Raw genomic sequence first — 18,042 nt, 5'->3', positions numbered from 1 at the left:
GGGATTTAGCAGGGCTCCTACATTGGAATGTATCCTCATGTGCTCCACAGTAAAACCAAGTTTGCCTTAATATACTCTGGCTCCCTGAAAAAATAATGAATTAATAGTTTAGTAGAACTGCAATTGACTTCATTTCTTAGAGAGGATGATAACATGTGAGGCATATATTTTAAGTGATTGCAGTGCAGCTCTGACAGACATGTGTTAATGTGTCGCAGCGATAACTTATCTTACATTATGGGTGAAAGATATTCACGTTGGAGAGTCTGGATTCAAACATGAGACTGGAGACGGCAATAGAGTTAATTACACTCTAACATGACATTTCTGGGCTCCATCCCGTGAGACGAAGAGAGGCCATACATCAATTAGCTTCAGTTACGTTTAACTTCACCCACCCATAGTCTGAGCCTCAGCCCAGACCCTCACATTTCTCTTCATTTACATTGCCTGGAGGGCAGACATAATTTCTCTCCTGGGAGAAGATGTTATGATGAAAATGGACTGTCAGACACATCAGAAGATATATGGCGCCCATAGCCCAGAGCCAATTTCAACATGAAGTGCTACTTGAGCCTTGATTTCACTCAGTTGTTGCATTGCTTTTAATTTCTTTCAATTATTTCTATGCGGATTTATACGGTCACGTACAATGTGCAGCGTGAATTCACACTGTATATGTTTTGCAATAAAGGACAGGCAGTTAAAAAAATAAATCACAATACTGACCCATAGATGAATGATTTGCTCTGTCTCTTTATTATACTTGAATTTTTAATAATTCAGCCCAATACTAACAATATAAAAATCGTGCAATGCCTGGTTGAAGCACACATGTAGCCCTGTATTCATTTTGAATGCACCAGTGATAACCACGGTGTTACATTCAAATGGCTAAAATAGGAATTCTACATAAAGAAGCAGCCTGTATTTGAACAATGACAGTGTGTTTCCATAAGAATAAACACATTCAGCAGGAATCTAGCAACCTCCACCACACACATACAGTATGAAGTGCATAATAATATGCTCATGGTGACAGTGACAGTAGGAGATATCAGGTTTGTGTGGGCCCGAGTTGGAAGGAGTCACATGGGAATTCTGAAAAATACCAGCTTAATTTACCCTGAAAAATTTGGAGAATCTACCTACAGGAAAAAAAGAAACACGCAATAAAGTTCTGGGCCCATAAAATCACTGAACTGAAGCTATGATATTTATACTAAACAAGGTGATTGGCTCAATTACACACAAAGGGGGATTAATTCAAACACGCTAACTTGAACTAACAAAAGATACCAAACAGAACAGTTGATTTATGACTATGGGGAAGTGTTGGAAACACTAGAATTTACCTAAACTACAGTAACTCTGTACATAGAACTGTCTCTTTAACCAGATACAGGATATACTTTTGATAACTAATGTAAAAACGACTTCTTCTTTCCAAATAAAATTTTCATGCACACCCAAACTAAACCACACTCATGACAGCCCAAACCCTGTTCAGCCGATGAGATTGAGTCCTGCTCTGAACTGATCCCACCTTTCTACCTTTAAATATGGAGAGTAAGGCTCATGATGGCGCCTCCCGCTGCAGAAGAGTGTGTCACAGAGCATCTGTTCCTGCAGCAGCTTCACCTGCAGCTCTGTCTCCAGACGAACTCTGGGTCTCACACTGTGAACATGAAGACATGAGGCCTGGTGCTGGAGGGGAGTCCAGCACAGCCACAGCTTATCACCCTACTTCCTCATCACTGATCTTCTGTGGGTTTGTTTGGGAGCGTGATTCACTAGTGGAGGAGAAGCTAAACTGAAGAGGAATAGAAACGTTAGCAGAGATCCTCTCTGGTTCTGTTTTTAGATGGAGCGTTCACTCTGGGGAGACACTGAATCATTTGAACTGATTTGTTTGTTTGTTGTTTTTCCATGAAACAAGTGTTAATTTCTTGTTAGGTTGTTAATCTCTGGACTCTGTTTTTTGTGTTGCTAAATATAATTCATATTTACCTGACAGAAACTTTTTCTTTTGTCATCATTTTATATTGTAATTCCCTGTGTACACAGACAGAAATGTTTGTTAATTCAACATGAAAAGTTGCTGTGCGGTTGAAGTTGATTCAGCTTCAAACGTTTCTTCAACAGTTTCAGTTTTCATTGAAATAACAATGAATATTACCTAAGTAGGCCGACAGCCTCCTGTCCCTCCGAAATATTCTATTGTGGAACAACTGTTGTTGGAGAGGGACACACGTATTTTACATAAGTGCACATATTTTTACTGTGATGCATTCAGCTTCTAAGGATTTATAAATAAAATAAAAGTTTTATGAAATCAGCAAGTGAGAAAATACTTTATCTGCATATTTGATAGAAAACTTGGATCGTGACACAGAGTCTAAAAGCGACTGTGTCATGAGTGTTGACTAATTTATAGAGTGTGTAGGTTATATTTGATTTGCACTGAAATTATGTTTTTTTATTTTTCAAAGTAAATGCTCCTGATCTTAAGATAATTTGCGACTGCTGTGTTTGACAATTCATTTGCAGATTTGTATTATCCTGAACACAAAAAAAGCAATAACTTTCTCAGTTTAGAACAACCCATTAGTGCAATTTGTCAACATGAGCAAAGCTGAAATAAAAAATTGAATAGCTCAGTCTGTTTTTTAACAAAGACTAATCACCTCATTTGGATGTAATTACATTTTTGATGAGGGAGAGTCACAAAAAAACGAATAAAAAAATACACAATGAATGTGTACCTGGTGAATTGAAATGCGTTATAAACAAGCAGAATTATTATGTGTTATACTTTGTTGTGTGTATTTCCATGGAAGCATTCTGTAATCTGCATGTTTCGACATGTTTATGCATTCGTGTGTGTGCTAGTCTGTACGGATGCCTGACTCAGTTTAATCTGTTTACACAGTGCATATGACACGGGATGGAGGGGTGGACCACTGGACTATCTGTCCTAAAAGACATCTAATACGTAGAATGTAGCTGCGGCTTTATGCATGCTGCAGAAATATATAGGAAGACACGAAGAAGTACAAGATGAAAAATCCCAGCAAATAACATCGGGCCCCTTTTATGGTCCACGGATTGAGCGGTTTGCCAAAAAGATGCACAGGAGGAGATATGTTGAGATGACAGGTTTATTGATACACTTTCATGCATCGCACACAAACACACACCTACACACACACACACACACACACACACACAAACATGCAGACACATCATTCACACTGCCTGAGCTGCAATGCCAGTTAAATCTAATCTAGCTCATTATATTTCAACAGTACAATGTGGTTGAAGAAAGAAAGAAAGGGGGGAGGGGGGAGGGGGACGCAAAATAGGACATGGACATCATTTTTCACTATTACACACTCATGTTAAACTCCATCAGTGTCTCTGAGTTGAAAGCAGCCTGCACGCACAAAGCCTGACTTCATTCGTATGTGAAAGTCAGGGGAGGATTAATGATTTATTTTGCACTAATTACCGAGTGTGTATCATTCTGAAACAAAGCAAAGTGTCCTTGTGAAAGGACATCAGTAAATTGCTATTAGGGCCTTCCTTCAGAGGAGGCCAGCCAGAGCCGTTTTCGGGCAACAGATGCTCAAATGGAATTTCATTGATCCACTGAGCTTAGTGTGACAACAAAGCTTTGAATATGGGCAGTCCAGTAATTAGCCCAAGCCGAGGATCTGAGCCCGCGTACAGAAGGAGAAAAAGATGATGGATTTTGTGTCGTGAATACTAATGCACTGACAACCGTGACACATGTGAGTTGCGGGTCAATCCTATTGGAAATGCTTCGTTAGACTAATTGCCATGTAAAGAAAAGGACCTCTTACACTCTTCTCCTTCAATAGTGGGGTCACCTTGGGAGGAGACTTGTCTGACAGAGACTTACAGAAGCTCAAACAGTAACACTGCTAATAGCATGTGCCTTATTATTCACTTAACATCACAGCAGCAACCTGCCGCCATGATACATCTGTATGAGCATTAAATTGATTCAATGGTGGAGATTGAAGGCAAGTGAATGACATGCACAATGGTTTTAGTGAGAGGTTTTCACATTTCTCACATTAAACTTCTGACAGCTCACGATGCCCGAGTTGATTTGTTTCCCTGACGGCTGAGGAGATAAATGAGGTTATTGACTGAAGCCATTATATGACCTGTTGTTTGACTGAGGCTGGTATTTAGCTGATGGGTTATTTTGAGGAGAGGAGAGAGATATAAATCCCTGAGTTTCAACATTTAGAGTGAGATAGACCGAGCATCCTGTCTTCCTCAAAATTATGGCCCTTGAATAAATTTGGATTCCTTCCCATCCGAATCATCCCTGAGGACCCAACACCAATAGGTTTTTAGAAAATATATAAAGATGACACAAATATCAGTGTCCTCTTTATCTGTCGTTTCATGCCAGATTCTGTCTTTGTGTCGTCTTAACTCAGCCAGAGTACAACGTATTTTTGCATAATTGTCTCATTTTTAGATTCTGCATTCAGAGAAATTTTAATTTGTTGAAGACTTGAACACATTGTGAAGAGGACAATTAATAATACAGAGACATAGAGAGTTTATCATTTTCATTGCACTATGAAGCTGTGGTTAACAGCAGAAATTATTTAAACAGATTGATTCTAGTGAAACACAGTCAATTCTTTACTTAAGTACGTATTTTACATTGGCATAGAAGCTGGTTGTGATATTACTCAGGTTGTGTACTTTGATTGTAATGTTATATGTATGTAGGAAACTCCGGTATTTATTTAAATTACCTCTGAATTTTGAGTTACTTTTGATGGCAATTTGTTTTTTACAGTATAACGCATTATTCATCTGTTATTGCTTCCATAGTTTCAAGAAAAAGTCCCAGATAATTCTCCCAAAAAAGCATCAGAAATAGGCATAATATTGTAATCATGTACATCAGGAACCTTCTCTGGAGGAAGACTGACCACTAGAGTGACAGAGGGGCACTTTCAGAGAAAACTTCCGTAATAAGAAGGGATGATTCTTGATAATATTGCTGTTCTTTTTTCACTCGCTGAGGTTGCCATTTTATTTTCAGGATGGTGTCAGTGTCCACTTTCAGAAAAAAATGTAAGTGCTTTGCCTGCTGATGGAAACAAAAACATTTTGTTTCATCACTTACTGCAAAGTGTGATCATGTCGAACATCCAAAACTGAAAGAGATTTGATGAAAGACAGAGAGCTACAGCATGTGAAAAACAAAATGAACCCAGTATATGGTGAGCAGCCTCGTGATTTGATGATGATGATGGAGAGCGAAGTGTTTTTGTGTTTTCTGTGTGTGTGCATACACGTGTGAGAGAGACAGGGGGTTGTGTAGGTCAAACTCAGACTGTCTGTTACACTGTGGTAATTTGCATAAGAGTGAGGTCACCATCAAAGAGTGAGTGGAATGAGAATCACTTCCCACCCTTACCTCCCTTCATATGGTATGTGCATGCACACACACACACACACACACACACACACACACACACACACACACACACACACACACACACACACACACACACACACACACACACACACACACACACACACACACACACACACACACACACACACAGGGTGCAGAACAGGAGACAGGAGGTGATGATCAGGCAAAGGGAATACATCTCTCAAATAGGTTCTGTCATCCTTTGCTCCCCTCTCTGAATGCATTCGGAGCAGGGGACACAGCTTTCAAAGGACGGCCCCTCTATATACAATATGCACTTAGAATCACAGAAAACTCTCCCAGGTCTCTGATTAGGAAAACAGCTCAGGCCCCAAACTTAACACCATAAAGTGGATTCTCCTCTGTCATCTGCACTCATCTCGCTGGAGTAAATAGCTTCCTGTGGGAATTCATTAGATTGCTTTCACTTCCACCTGAAAGAGCCCTCCCTTTCAGATCAGATTAAGTGCAGGCAGAGGAGAACTCTTATGTTCTATTGAAATCCAACCTCTTTGAATCTTTTCTGTCTCTAAAACATTCAGTTGCACCAAAGGTTGGTCTGCTCTCTCCTGGGCTGTTCTTCTCTCTCCATTCCTCTGGTCTATTTGGCACCTTTGGCGCTTGTATGTGGGCTCTGCCAACTCAAGGGACAGCCATTCACCATAATGCCAGCTTTGGCAAGGATGCCACACTCCAGTATATCAATGGCCTCTCTATGTCTCTTGAGGAAGTGTTCTCAGCTTCTCTCTCTTTCTTTCTTTCTGTTTTTGAGGAGATCTCTAGCACCGACTCAAGATGTTCCTTTCACTTCATGTTATCAGCCACAATCTGGCTGTTTGCAGGACAAACACACTCTTTTTTTCCCAATACATCTGTTTTCATTACAGCTGGCATAAAAAAAGAGTGTGTGTGCAATTTGCAGCACAAACGCATGTTTTTTATTGCAGCTTTGTGTCTTTGCACCATGCATATGTCTTGCACTGTCGCAATACAACAAAGTCTCCTGGCAGGAGCAGGACAGGCCTTGTGTAACGGTTTAACAGAGACAATAAAAGTTTAATAGCATAATCTGTTTGTCGCATGATGTAATGCAGATGCTACAACATTCCTCAACACCCAGAAAATATGCTTTAACTTAACTCCCAGTGGAAACTCTTGGCTACAGCGTGAGGAATGAACATCTACAGACAATAACATTTTCATTCTCCTGGTCCTTCTTGTTCCTCCTGCTGCTGCTGTGCCACAAAACACAGGACAAACCTATCTTTTCCCAACAGTAGCTCATGTTGTAGCTTCTGTGTTTCTGCCACCTGACTCCCGGCGAGCTGGTATCAGCAAATCTTGCTTCTTGATCTCTGCAGGTTCTATTCATTATTCACCGCACTGACCGTCCTCTGGATTAAAGCTACGCGCCTCGACTACTCCGTTTTATTTTTGCAGAAAGAATTCGCTGGCACATTTCTAAATTAAGCTCCGTCTCTGAGATTATGAGCGAGTGCGTGCAAATGTGCATCCCTCCATGTGTGCGTGACTGTGTCTGTGGGAATAACAATGAGTGCAACATCATGTATGAATCTGAATGAGGGTGTGTGTGTCTGGGCGGGTGAGTGTGTGCTTTTAGCTCTTGTCAGCGTGTGTCCTGGTGAAGCCCTGATGGACCAGAAAGTCCTTTGTTCATGGTCTTTCAGGCTTTGTTGATCCAGTGTCTGCACGAGCTTCAGGGAGGGCCCACATCTTCCAGCCCAGTCTGATGGACCGTCTCGAAGTCTTCTAGGGACACATAGCTCTGCAGTGTTCTACGAGACAGAAAAAAGAGGCTTGGGCGCTGAGCAGTCTGAATAAAATCAGAAACAATTAGCCGGGCATCTTGTAACAGCAGATTGACGAAGACGCTTTCACAACCTGTTACCACATTCTCGGCTTTGAAGTACAGCTCGACCGTCTCATGGGCAAATAGAGGCTGACGTGGGTGTCTGTCGAGGGACGACTGTTTTTTAGGATTTTTTGCAAGTTTACGTAATATTCCAGAGGATCTTTTTCTGGGTGTGAGCAAAGATCACATGTTTGCTCAGGTGTTATCCCACACGTGCTCATAAATCAGTTTTTTGATAAAGCTCATCCCCTAAAAGGGCAATTCCACAGATTATACAAACCTAAAAAAGCACCGATATAATAACCTCTGCAGTTCTGGAGGAAGCTTTGTAAAGTGTCACCTTCATGATACCCTCAGGCGTAATTCAGGTTGGGCTTGAGACTTTTATCCTATCGACAGAAAGTTTGTGTTATAAACTGAATGTGTCCTGTGAGAAAAATCAGGCGATAACAATAACTTTTACAGGCAGGACAACTTTTTCTTTACTTGCACTGCAGGTATTGTATACAGTGATTTGAAGCTTGATATATAGAGGAAACTAAAAGCATATCTCAGCCTCTGCTGCGTCAGTGTTTTGGTCGTATTTGTGTGTCTTCATGGAAGTGCTATAGTTCCTCCCAGTACTTTATATCACAGATCTTACTGCCATATTTTCGGGTATTCTGACTTTTCAGAATATTTTACTCATCAAAGGATTCAGAGAATTGGAAAACTTTGCAAAATAATAACAGAAAGTATCATCATGAGTAAACAGAGGAAGTTGCATATCGCTGATCAATCCTTACAACTTACTTAATTACTTACTTTTTTAGTTGTGTATGCAGGTTTTGTTTATGTTAGTCTGACGTGCACAAGGCTTGCTTTTGATTTATCTTTTTATTAAAGAGGAGAAGCGTCGAATACAAGACGATGGTTTGTGTCTGCAAGTTACAAAGATGCAAAAATAAAAAGACAAGGCACACACTGTGCAGTTTTCATAGCTCCCACAATAGGCTACAATTAAAGGGAGCTCATTCCCAGGGGGGGAATATTTACTGCACCCAAAGAACAAACGTGCTCTCGAGGATTTCTGCTGAATTGAAGTTTCCCTTTGTTTAATCTGGGAGGCTTGTGCCCTGATCAACTGCAACCTCAAAAATCTCTATAAAGAAAGTGGTGAATAAAAAAAGAAATCTAGCCTTTCACGACCAACAGTGATATAGAACAAAAATATAACTATTACAGCCGGGTTTATTTCACAAGCACAAATACTCGGGTTTGTTTTTGAAAGTAGGAAAATGAGGACTGGAGGGACAGATACACTGACACCCAGTATACATATCATACTAGGTTATACCCAGTTTATAACCTTCTTGGAAAACATACTCTCTCTGCGGTTCTGGCCAAATCAACTCATGGTGATTGTAAAAGTAATCTTTATCACCATTTTATCATCATTTTTTATTGTAATGATCCAAAATACATAAATACTTAAGAAAAAATCAGAACAACAAATTAAAGAAACCTATATTCAACACTTCGAACAGGACAATGTGTGTATTTGTCGCTTGTGTGTCAAAACCATCATATGGAGAAATATTATATCAGAACTTCTCTGGGATATTTCCATTAAATAGAGATCCTAAACAATGACAGCCTCGTTTGTAGCCTATGGTTGCCATCATAATAAAATGGGGCGTGTGTGTTGTGTGCATGCGAGAGAGAGGAGAGAGAGAGAGAGAGAGAGAGAGAGAGAGAGAGAGAGAGAGAGAGAGAGAGAGAGAGAGAGAGAGAGAGAGAGAGAGAGAGCGGGAGGATCCAGTCTGGCTCCAGGAGCAGCTGCTCGGTGCGTAATGACCTTTTGTCTCCCGGCGGTCAGGTGCGGAGCAGCGGGGGGGGGGGGGCGAGGGGGGCGGAGATTCACAGGGAGCCGCTGTTAAATCCGAGCGGTCCCGCGACGTCCCGCACAACAAATGTGCGTGAGAGAGTGATGGAGGTTTTTGTCTTGTCTCTTCCCGGTGCACGGCCGCAGTCCGCAGCCGGCTCCATGCTCCCATAGCGGCTCCGAGAGGACGGAGAGACGCGCTCCTCTTCCCGGTTCGTTTCGTGATTTCTCGCAGGAGCATGGGAGAGTCCAGCTGACACCACGGAGAGATACACGCTGAGACCGAGCATGGCCGTGGACGGTAAGAGATCCCAGCATCACTCCCACTGTTCCAACTGGGACTTCATGTCCAGGAAGGAGTTCACGGTCATCTCACTGCACTTTGACATATTTCAGAATATCATTTTGGACCATAGACACATTTGATGGAATACATGTGCTCATTCTGAAATGTAATATTGATGTTATTGTACTTTTCACATTTCAAAATCTCATGTTAGACCATAGACCCATTTTAATGCAATAACTCCGTATTGACATGTGCTAATTTTGAAATGTTAGAGGAAGTTTAATTTGATCTTTATGCACTTTTTCACATTGTAGAATCCTATATTGGCCAATAATATATAATCATACAATTTTTTCTTATGGACATGCGCTTATTCTGAAAAGTAAGAGTTTATATTGATCTTATTTTACTGCTTTATTTTGAAATCTCTTATTAGACCATAGAAAAAATGTATGGAGTATTTCCATCTGTGCTTATTTTGAAATGTAAGAGGCAGTTCATACTGATGCCAATGTACTTTTTATATCCTAAAATCTTATATTAGAAAATAGATACATTTTTAAACAGTATTTCTATGTGGACATTTTCTTTTTCTGCATTTAAATTAGTTCATGATGAGCTGTTACGCTGAAAGCTGCAGTAAAAGCAGCCATATATACATTATATTTACAATTTCTAAGTTGCGTCAGAACCCTAACCCATTTGCAGAATGTGTCAACGTGCTGATGGATCCTTTTTTTCCTGCAAGGTTGAAAACCCAATCCACTCAGAAACGTATCAGTCGACTCATCCTTTATAGTAGTGTTCTCTTGTTTTGGAATATTTTAAGATTCATTGCAGCTAAGCAGCCTGGAACTATAAGTTCTCCTGCTCTGTGTTTGCGGTGCCGGCACATTGTTCACCTGGGAGACAGTATTCACTTCTGGAATATATAACAGTCAGGCAGCCGTCTTTGTTCGTCATTATTTACCTTGAGTCATGATGGCGAGACAATGGTATAAATAGAACATAACTTATGTACCTCTGCTATGTATGCAATCAAAAGTAATCTAAATAAAAGCACAAACATCCATCACTCCATGCAGTCATACATCTTTCTTTAGGGTCACTTGTTGTGGGGGTGCTGGAGCCGATCCCAGCTGATAAGGTGCACCCTGCACAGGTCGCCACTCTATCACAGCGCTGACGTACAGAGATAAACAACCATTCGCCATCACATTCACACATGGGCCACTTTCCCCAGTAAACCTAACCTGCATGTTTTCAGACTTAGGGAGAATTTCCTCCACCGTGCTGCCCCTTTAAATAAATCCAACACGCCCTAAAGAAAGAGAGATAGGTCTACACAAGAATTAGACAATATCCCTCCTGGTATCACCTCCCAGTTTCTGTGAGGACATGTTGGAAATGATCAAACATCTTTGGAAGAGGCCACATTTCATTCATCCTTGGCTTTTAACAAATATCTTGTTTTCGTCCTCTTCCCTGCTTTTCAAGCTTCAGCGGACAAATCCAATTATTTTCTTTAAACTATACCGTGCATGAGAATCTCTTCGTTGGTCCTGTTGTTCTCCTGCCCCGCTCTCTTCCCTGTGCTTCGCTGGTTGCTGTTTGCTCCGGGCTAACTGACTTAAGTGAAGCCTAATCAGAACCTCTCTCTGCTCAAGGGCAATACTGTGTGTGAGAGCATCAGCGTAGTGCCAAGTGTGTTTCCCATCTGCCCCTGGTCTGCTGAAGCAGGTTAGCTCCTCCTTGCTGCAGGTAAGACACTCAGTCAGATATGCATATATGCCTTGTGACACATTGAGCTATCTATAATTAATCCACAGTTTACTTAAGCATCATTAATTTACCCAATGCCCTGGGCACGGACACCACCCTGTCAGTGTGCTGTGCCACTTAAACTTTAATGAATGTTGGTCCGGATAGACTGTTGCTTTGTTTAAACACACACACACAAACGCACACACTGAGGGCTGGATTTACAACCAGCGGAGATGATTAGGACCACAGATCCCTAAGATTTAAGTCAAATCTGTGATTAAATATTAGACACACGATCCGTCATCCTCTGAAAAGCCAGGGGAGGTTTAAAGTTGTACATCTCTGATCCCTGTTTAACTGTTGCACAGGACAATGGCTGAGTTGATTTAGTTAATTTTACCCTGATTTCAATTTGTCAGTGGGCCGCTCTTTGATTGTTAGGTGGGTTCTCAACTACAGGCCTGTGACTGTATCATTTACAAGGGCTGATCTGCATTTTAAATGGTATAATTGCCTTTTTTTCCTCATATTCGTACATTCTGAGGGAATTACATTGTCTGCCGCTCAGCGAGTTTCGCTCTATAATTATGTTTCCCTCGGTGTTTGCCTATTCAGAGTAGATGAAACTCATCACATGTTTGCTTAAATCGCCCAGGACCTCCGGCTGTATTGTCATATTTCAGATAGCCACACAAATTGATGCTCCTGGATCAGTGAACTTCCAGATGCAGGGATTTTTTTTCCCTCTGAAGAGGAGCTAGGAGTGCAGGGTGACAGAGGCATACTAAGATCTGCATGTTGGGCATACAAAGACTTGAACTGGCTGAGGACGCCAGGCTGGCTTGCATCCATACATCATATACTGCTGGAAATATGCTCACACACAGCAAAAAGAAAAAGGAGCTGCCGTGCCCACCGTCATTCTGACAGACCCACATCGAGACAAGCCCACCGCTGGATCTCAGTCCAAAAGCAACCTATGTATTTATCTAAACCCCCATGTCTCTGTGAGCGTGTGTAGACACACCACTGTACGAGAGGTGATGGTGTGTCTGTGCTGCCTTAGTGATGGACGTGTGAGCAGGAGAGGGCTAACGAATGTGGAGCAAAAGTGAAATAAAATCTAATAGGATTTTCCTCCTCAAAGGACACTGAAGTTACATATATTCACCACGGACCATTTATGATGAATTTAATGCCAGTAATCACAGTAACAACCATCATTTTATCACTAACTAGCTGAGGAATAATGCAGCTGTCTGTCTTCTTAAGCTTGGGAACGGTTACAGGGAACCATTCTCTCCAAACCTCCAACAGCACACAAACCCGCCCTTCCCTCTGATCAGGTCACACAGTCGTGTGCTCATTCAACTGTGAAATAACTGCCCATTTCCAGTGGGGGGGGCGCTCCTGCTATACCACAGGATTTCAATCTGTGTTTTGGTCCATGTGCGTGTTTATGTTTGTGTGTGTCTGCATGCAGATGAAGCAGAGGGGGAGCCGGCACCTCAGTGGGGGGGGTTGGTATGGGGGGGACGGGGGTGTTGAGTGTTAGCTTTACACGGACAAATACACCCTTTGTTGTTTTTCTGGCGTGTGTTTCGTCGCCTGCTGGAGACGGCGTCCATTTGGTGTTTGGAGCCAAATGTGTTTTCTGGCCTCTAGTAAAGTAATATGGTGTTAGTGTGTTAACCCTCTCCGTTACAGTGGGGGTTATACAGCTGTGTGGGTGTGTGTGTGTTTGTGTGTGCGCTTCTGTGTGCGTGTGTGTGTGTCACGGAGAGCATGCAAGCTGTTAACCTCTTTGCCCTGTCCATCATCATCCCCTGCTTCCTCGCAGCAGGCAGTGTGTCACTCAGTTTAATTCATGGAGCATACTCTTGAACACACACACACACATGCACACACACACAGCCTCCTGTCATCCATCATCAAGTCTCTGATCCACCGCAGCTCTGCAGCTGCACCTGGTCTGAGCTTGTGGATTCCGGCAAAGACAAAGTGGACAGAGGGAGAGAGGAGACAGAGAAGGATGTATTTGTATAATCTAGTGGAGTCTGTCTGAAGTTCGCACGATGCTTTATCAGGGGATTTGAAAAGTGCTCACATTGATCGGTCAGTTAATCAGCATCTTAGAGGATGTTGTTTTTTTAAACTTTATCTGAACCACTTTACATGGTGGAGTAACGACAGGAATGATCGTACCCATGGTTACGATCCCTGATTGAACAGGAAAGCTTAGTTGAAGTTTAAACAAAGACATTAAATGTTGTTATCTGATCCTCCAAATAAGTTCGGTGTAACTGGAATCTTCTCTGAAACCTGTATGATCATGGGACTGCTTATGCATTCCTTACCCAATCTGGATTTTTACCTCCACCAAGGTTATGCTTTCCCCCCTGTCTGTCAGTGGGGCTGTTGTTTGTCAGCAGTATTACCCCCCAAAAATGAAATGGACTTGCCTCTAACTTGGTGAAAGGATGGAAGCTGAGCCAAAAAACAACACATTACATTCTGGCACAGATCCGAGATTGCAAGAGCGTGTTTTTCAACTATTTCCCAGGGAATAATGCACGCTTCTTGATGGCGGTATATATTTATGGGACTGAGATATATGAGTTTGTGCAATCTGGTGTGAGTCCAAAGAAAAATCCATATCTCGCGGATTTTAGATGTTGTTTCTTAGAGAGGAACGTTCTTTCCAGCCACTACCCTTGAACTGTTGCCAATATGATGCTGAGATAATGTGGATTCTGAAGGAATCAACGGTTTATATGCATATTCAATAGCTTTAGAACTATGCTGAAACAAAAAGGACCTATTTGAACTTAAGAGAACTTTTGGGCCTCAGTCGAGGTGTGTGCTTTTTCATTTTGACAATATTATCACGTTCCCAGATCTCAGTTATTACACTGGTGAGAACAAGGTTATATAAGTGCCAATAAGAAAGATGGACAATCCTAGGGAAATGAGACCCCAGTCGAAAGAGCTCGTATGTATCGCACTTTATCTCGTTGGTTACGGTGGTTGGACTTTTCACTGTAACAGTAATGCAATAATCCATTTTTGTCAAACTCAAACATCTATAGGAGTGTTGTTGTTGTTGTCAAGGGAGGAAAACATTTTCAGGGAGATATTGATCTGATGGATTTTTCTAGTGGTCCACCGCCAACTGCCTCGACCTCTAACCCCTTTGTGTTGAAGTGGGTTGAACAGAGGACAGTTCGGTAGATCTTCATCGACTCGCTGATTGATGAAGTGGTAAAGGGCGGACTTCAGTATAAATCAGCAGTGGATGAAAATGAAGTGGATTTCTTTTTGGACTCTGTCCTGACGCGTCAGACTTGGACCGTTTCGTTCAGCCGGGCCCTCACTGCTAACATCACCATCCCTTTTAATACGTCCAGAAATGATAAGGCCTCACCGTTCTGATCCAGTGCCCTTGTCCCAGGTCTGAATCCCCCCCCCCCCCCCCCTCTCGCCTTCCTTCTCTCTGAATTAGAGTGCGCACGGGTCCATATCCAATTTCTCTTCTTTTAATTAGCCTTCTGCACGGGTATAAGGGGTTGTAAGGGTGGATAAAGAAGAGAGATGTAATTTTTCTGAAGGATCACACTAATTGGCTTTAATTTGACACAGGGGTTGTGTCCCTCATGTATCGCACTGTTGTTACTTGCTGACTTAAAACACACAAAGTCCATCACTGTCTCTGTTCCTCGCTGTATTTCCCCCCCTCACGCTTGCTTCGATGAGGCGTTGGCATCCTGCGACTTCAGAATATATGTTTGTACAATTGTAATGATTTTAATTCACCATTTATAAACATCGCTCAATGTTGCTCCCCATCATTACCATCTGTCCCGGGAAAACGAGATAGCGCTAAATGTGATGAGGCCACGTTCCACTAATATCTTGTGTCCTCCATCTCATCCTTGGCCAGATGTCTTTCAGCCGGCACTTTCAAGGAGAGCAGTCAACCTCTCTCCCCACCCCCCACGCACCCACACGCTCTGTCTATCCTTCCCATTAGAGTCCGCTGAACAAACAGTCTAATTAAGTGTGGCCTTGTGCGATCGGGTGAGCTTGGAGATTTTCACTCGTCGTTAATAAGCTGACCCCCCCCGCTCCTCCTACCAAGTGCTGGGGGTCAGTGGCACCCGCGGCACAGATTACCCATTAAACCAAATGGCTAATGGCTGCAGGTACGCCCTAACAAGGCATCCATCCTTGCACACTCGCGAGCACAAGTCACGTCCGTGCACTCGAAAAAAAGCAATTACACTGCCACTCTCAATCTCGTAGCATGATCTCTGACAGGTTGGCTCTGTCTTTCAGAAAGTGTTTTTTTTTAATGCAAATTTCAGAACGATCCAAGTGTGTGTGTGTTTGTGAGTTTTGAATTGAACATGTTTTAGACTCATCCCAATCATTGGTCTATTGTCCTCCAAAAATAGAAATCATACAATTGCTTTACCGCTTATCAGCCTTCTAACTGTTCCCATTCTCGCTGCTCCTCCTCTCGCTGCTCCACCCTACTTCACACTTTTTTAAATCACCTTACCACCGTCGTACCACCACCTTCTGTCGCATTCCCAGCCTCCATCCATATTCCGCTGTCTTCCTCTCTCTCCGTTCCCACTCCCGTCCCCCTGGTGTGTGTTGAACCTGCTTCCTGTGAATAAACAGCCCTGTCTGTGGCCTCCTCTGGCTGTCACAGTGCTTCTCAAATGGCCCCTCAATTTGCTATGTCAATAGGCAGCCAAGTGTCAGCGTGTCAGCTCCGCGGCTGAGGTGGGGAGGAAGAGTTGTCAAAATGCAGGTCAACTGTGTGGCTAACCCCCTGGAACTAATATTCTCTCTCGCCTGCATTTTCTTGCACCATCGCTGCGTTCGTTGTCCGGTTTCCAGGTTTCATCTCATCACAACATTAATCTCTCTCGCGCTCTTCCCCCTCATTGGAAGCTCACTGGAGTTGCATTAAAGAAAAAAAAGCCTTCCCCAAACGATAATGCAAATCCCACAGTCCTCTGCATGCTCACTGAACATTTAACTGAGATTTTCACCTCACAGTCTTGTGCTTCTTTTAACTCTCACACTCACTGAACCCATGGGGGGAAGCTCTGGTTTACGCATATATAAAAGCCATATGGCACCGTCAACATCGGGGGGGAAATACATATTGCAGAGATTTATATCACGCTCAGTTAATGTGGATATTTCTACTTCCTGACCAGTTTAATGTGACATGTTTTTTTTTGGCGCAAACCGATTTTTTGCCTTAAATAAGAACTGACTGTGATTTTCTGAATGTCGCAGCCCAGGAAATGTCCTGCAGGCTGAACTGAAGAGATCCCTTTTAGCCTCAGTGTAACCCGCTGCCTCATCTGCCCTTCTCCGGACTTCTTATTGAATGATTCATTCTCAGAAAGAGATTGCGGCCATGATGCCAAAGACAGGCTCTTAAACATCTTTATATATTTAATAAATGTCCAATTTAATCTGGCTTCAACTGTGAGTAAGTGTAGCTGAAATCTTCTTAAATTCCCTCTTTACTGAGATCATTGGTTTTCCTTTTAACCTGGTTTTCTTTGAATTGGTGGTTGTATTAATCCCTTTTGTCTTTTGCTTCCTTCACATCAAATGGAGTGAAAACTGGCTGTGGCTCGGTGCAGTGTGTGTGTGTGTGTTTGTGTGTGTGTGTGTGTGTGTGTGTGTGTGTTAGTGTCTGTGTGCAACAATGCTCGTTTGTGCGGCTGCACCCTTTTGACCTGATTTTCGATGAAATCCGGTGAGACATGCGACTGTTGTACCTTATCCGTAGATTAGGAGGGATTTGTCCGGCAAGAGTCAGCGGGATGTCGTTGCCTAAGTGCTGCATTGGTCACAAAGGATCCTGCAGGGATACATGTATAGACATGTCGTTTCTTTTGCCTCTTTACAACCACCTGGGGCATGGCAAGACTCCTGCTGATAAACAGCCATCGGTTTGTCAGAGTCCCAGTGTATCGCCTTGAAAGCAGTTATTCCACCTCATTCCATTTGTTTTTATCCTCCAGTCCTCTCGCAATGCTTTAATGGAACTTTGCCCCAGACGTAGTTGTTTTTATTGAGCCCGGAATGACAGATGTTAAAAAGAAAGCCGGTGCAAACTATTGTCACGGGAGGCAGCCGAGGTTACAGGGCTGTCAGTCAGAGTTAGTGGGGGTGGGCTCTAAACTGTCATACCAGCCTCTCGGTCTCGCCCTATATACCGGGTCACTGGTGCTCTGCAGGCTTTGGGTCTCGGTAGAAGCAATAACACACGACGACGCAAATACTTCTGAACACGTAGCTCAAGTTACGTATATGTACAGTCTATGCCCTCGTGTGCACGTACATTTGCCCTGGCGGAGATGGGTCAGGCTCAGAGAAAGAGGCTTCAGCGGATGCAAGTCACGTATTTAGCTCGCAGGCTAACTTCTGTGTTTTCAATGGAGGTAATCAAAGCTTTTCAGAATGGCTCACCAGTGATGAGACAGATTTCAATAAAACATAACGGAGAGCGATGAGCACGGTCACTGTACTTAGGGAAATTGGATGGTTTGAGCTTGAGCTGCACCTAATTTGGTTTAAAGTGAAATAATTAAGCTTTGTATAATAAAGCTTTTCTCTCTAGTCCTCTCATCTAAAGGGAAAATGCTCCACAATCAGACAGCACATTTATACGAGTAGATGCAATGGCACTGATATGTGTGTGGGTACTTGCACAGATATCT

The 18,042-nt window shown here is 42.6% G+C and overlaps 1 protein-coding gene across 1 annotated transcript in view; it reads left to right on the top strand.

The window, feature by feature from the left end:
• The first annotated feature begins 9,522 nt into the window (after positions 1-9,522).
• Positions 9,523-18,042, top strand: part of samd10b (sterile alpha motif domain containing 10b) — a 48,298-nt gene continuing 39,778 nt past the window's right edge. Inside the window, exon 1 of the mRNA XM_061074208.1 lies at positions 9,523-9,535. Within this exon, the coding sequence (XP_060930191.1) occupies positions 9,523-9,535 (13 nt within the window). The remainder of the gene's footprint in view (positions 9,536-18,042) is intronic.

This window comes from Limanda limanda, chromosome 7 (genome assembly GCF_963576545.1).
Source record: "Limanda limanda chromosome 7, fLimLim1.1, whole genome shotgun sequence".
In the NCBI taxonomy this organism is placed as follows: Eukaryota; Metazoa; Chordata; class Actinopteri; order Pleuronectiformes; family Pleuronectidae; genus Limanda; species Limanda limanda.
This window is presented reverse-complemented; position numbering and strand designations above follow the sequence as displayed.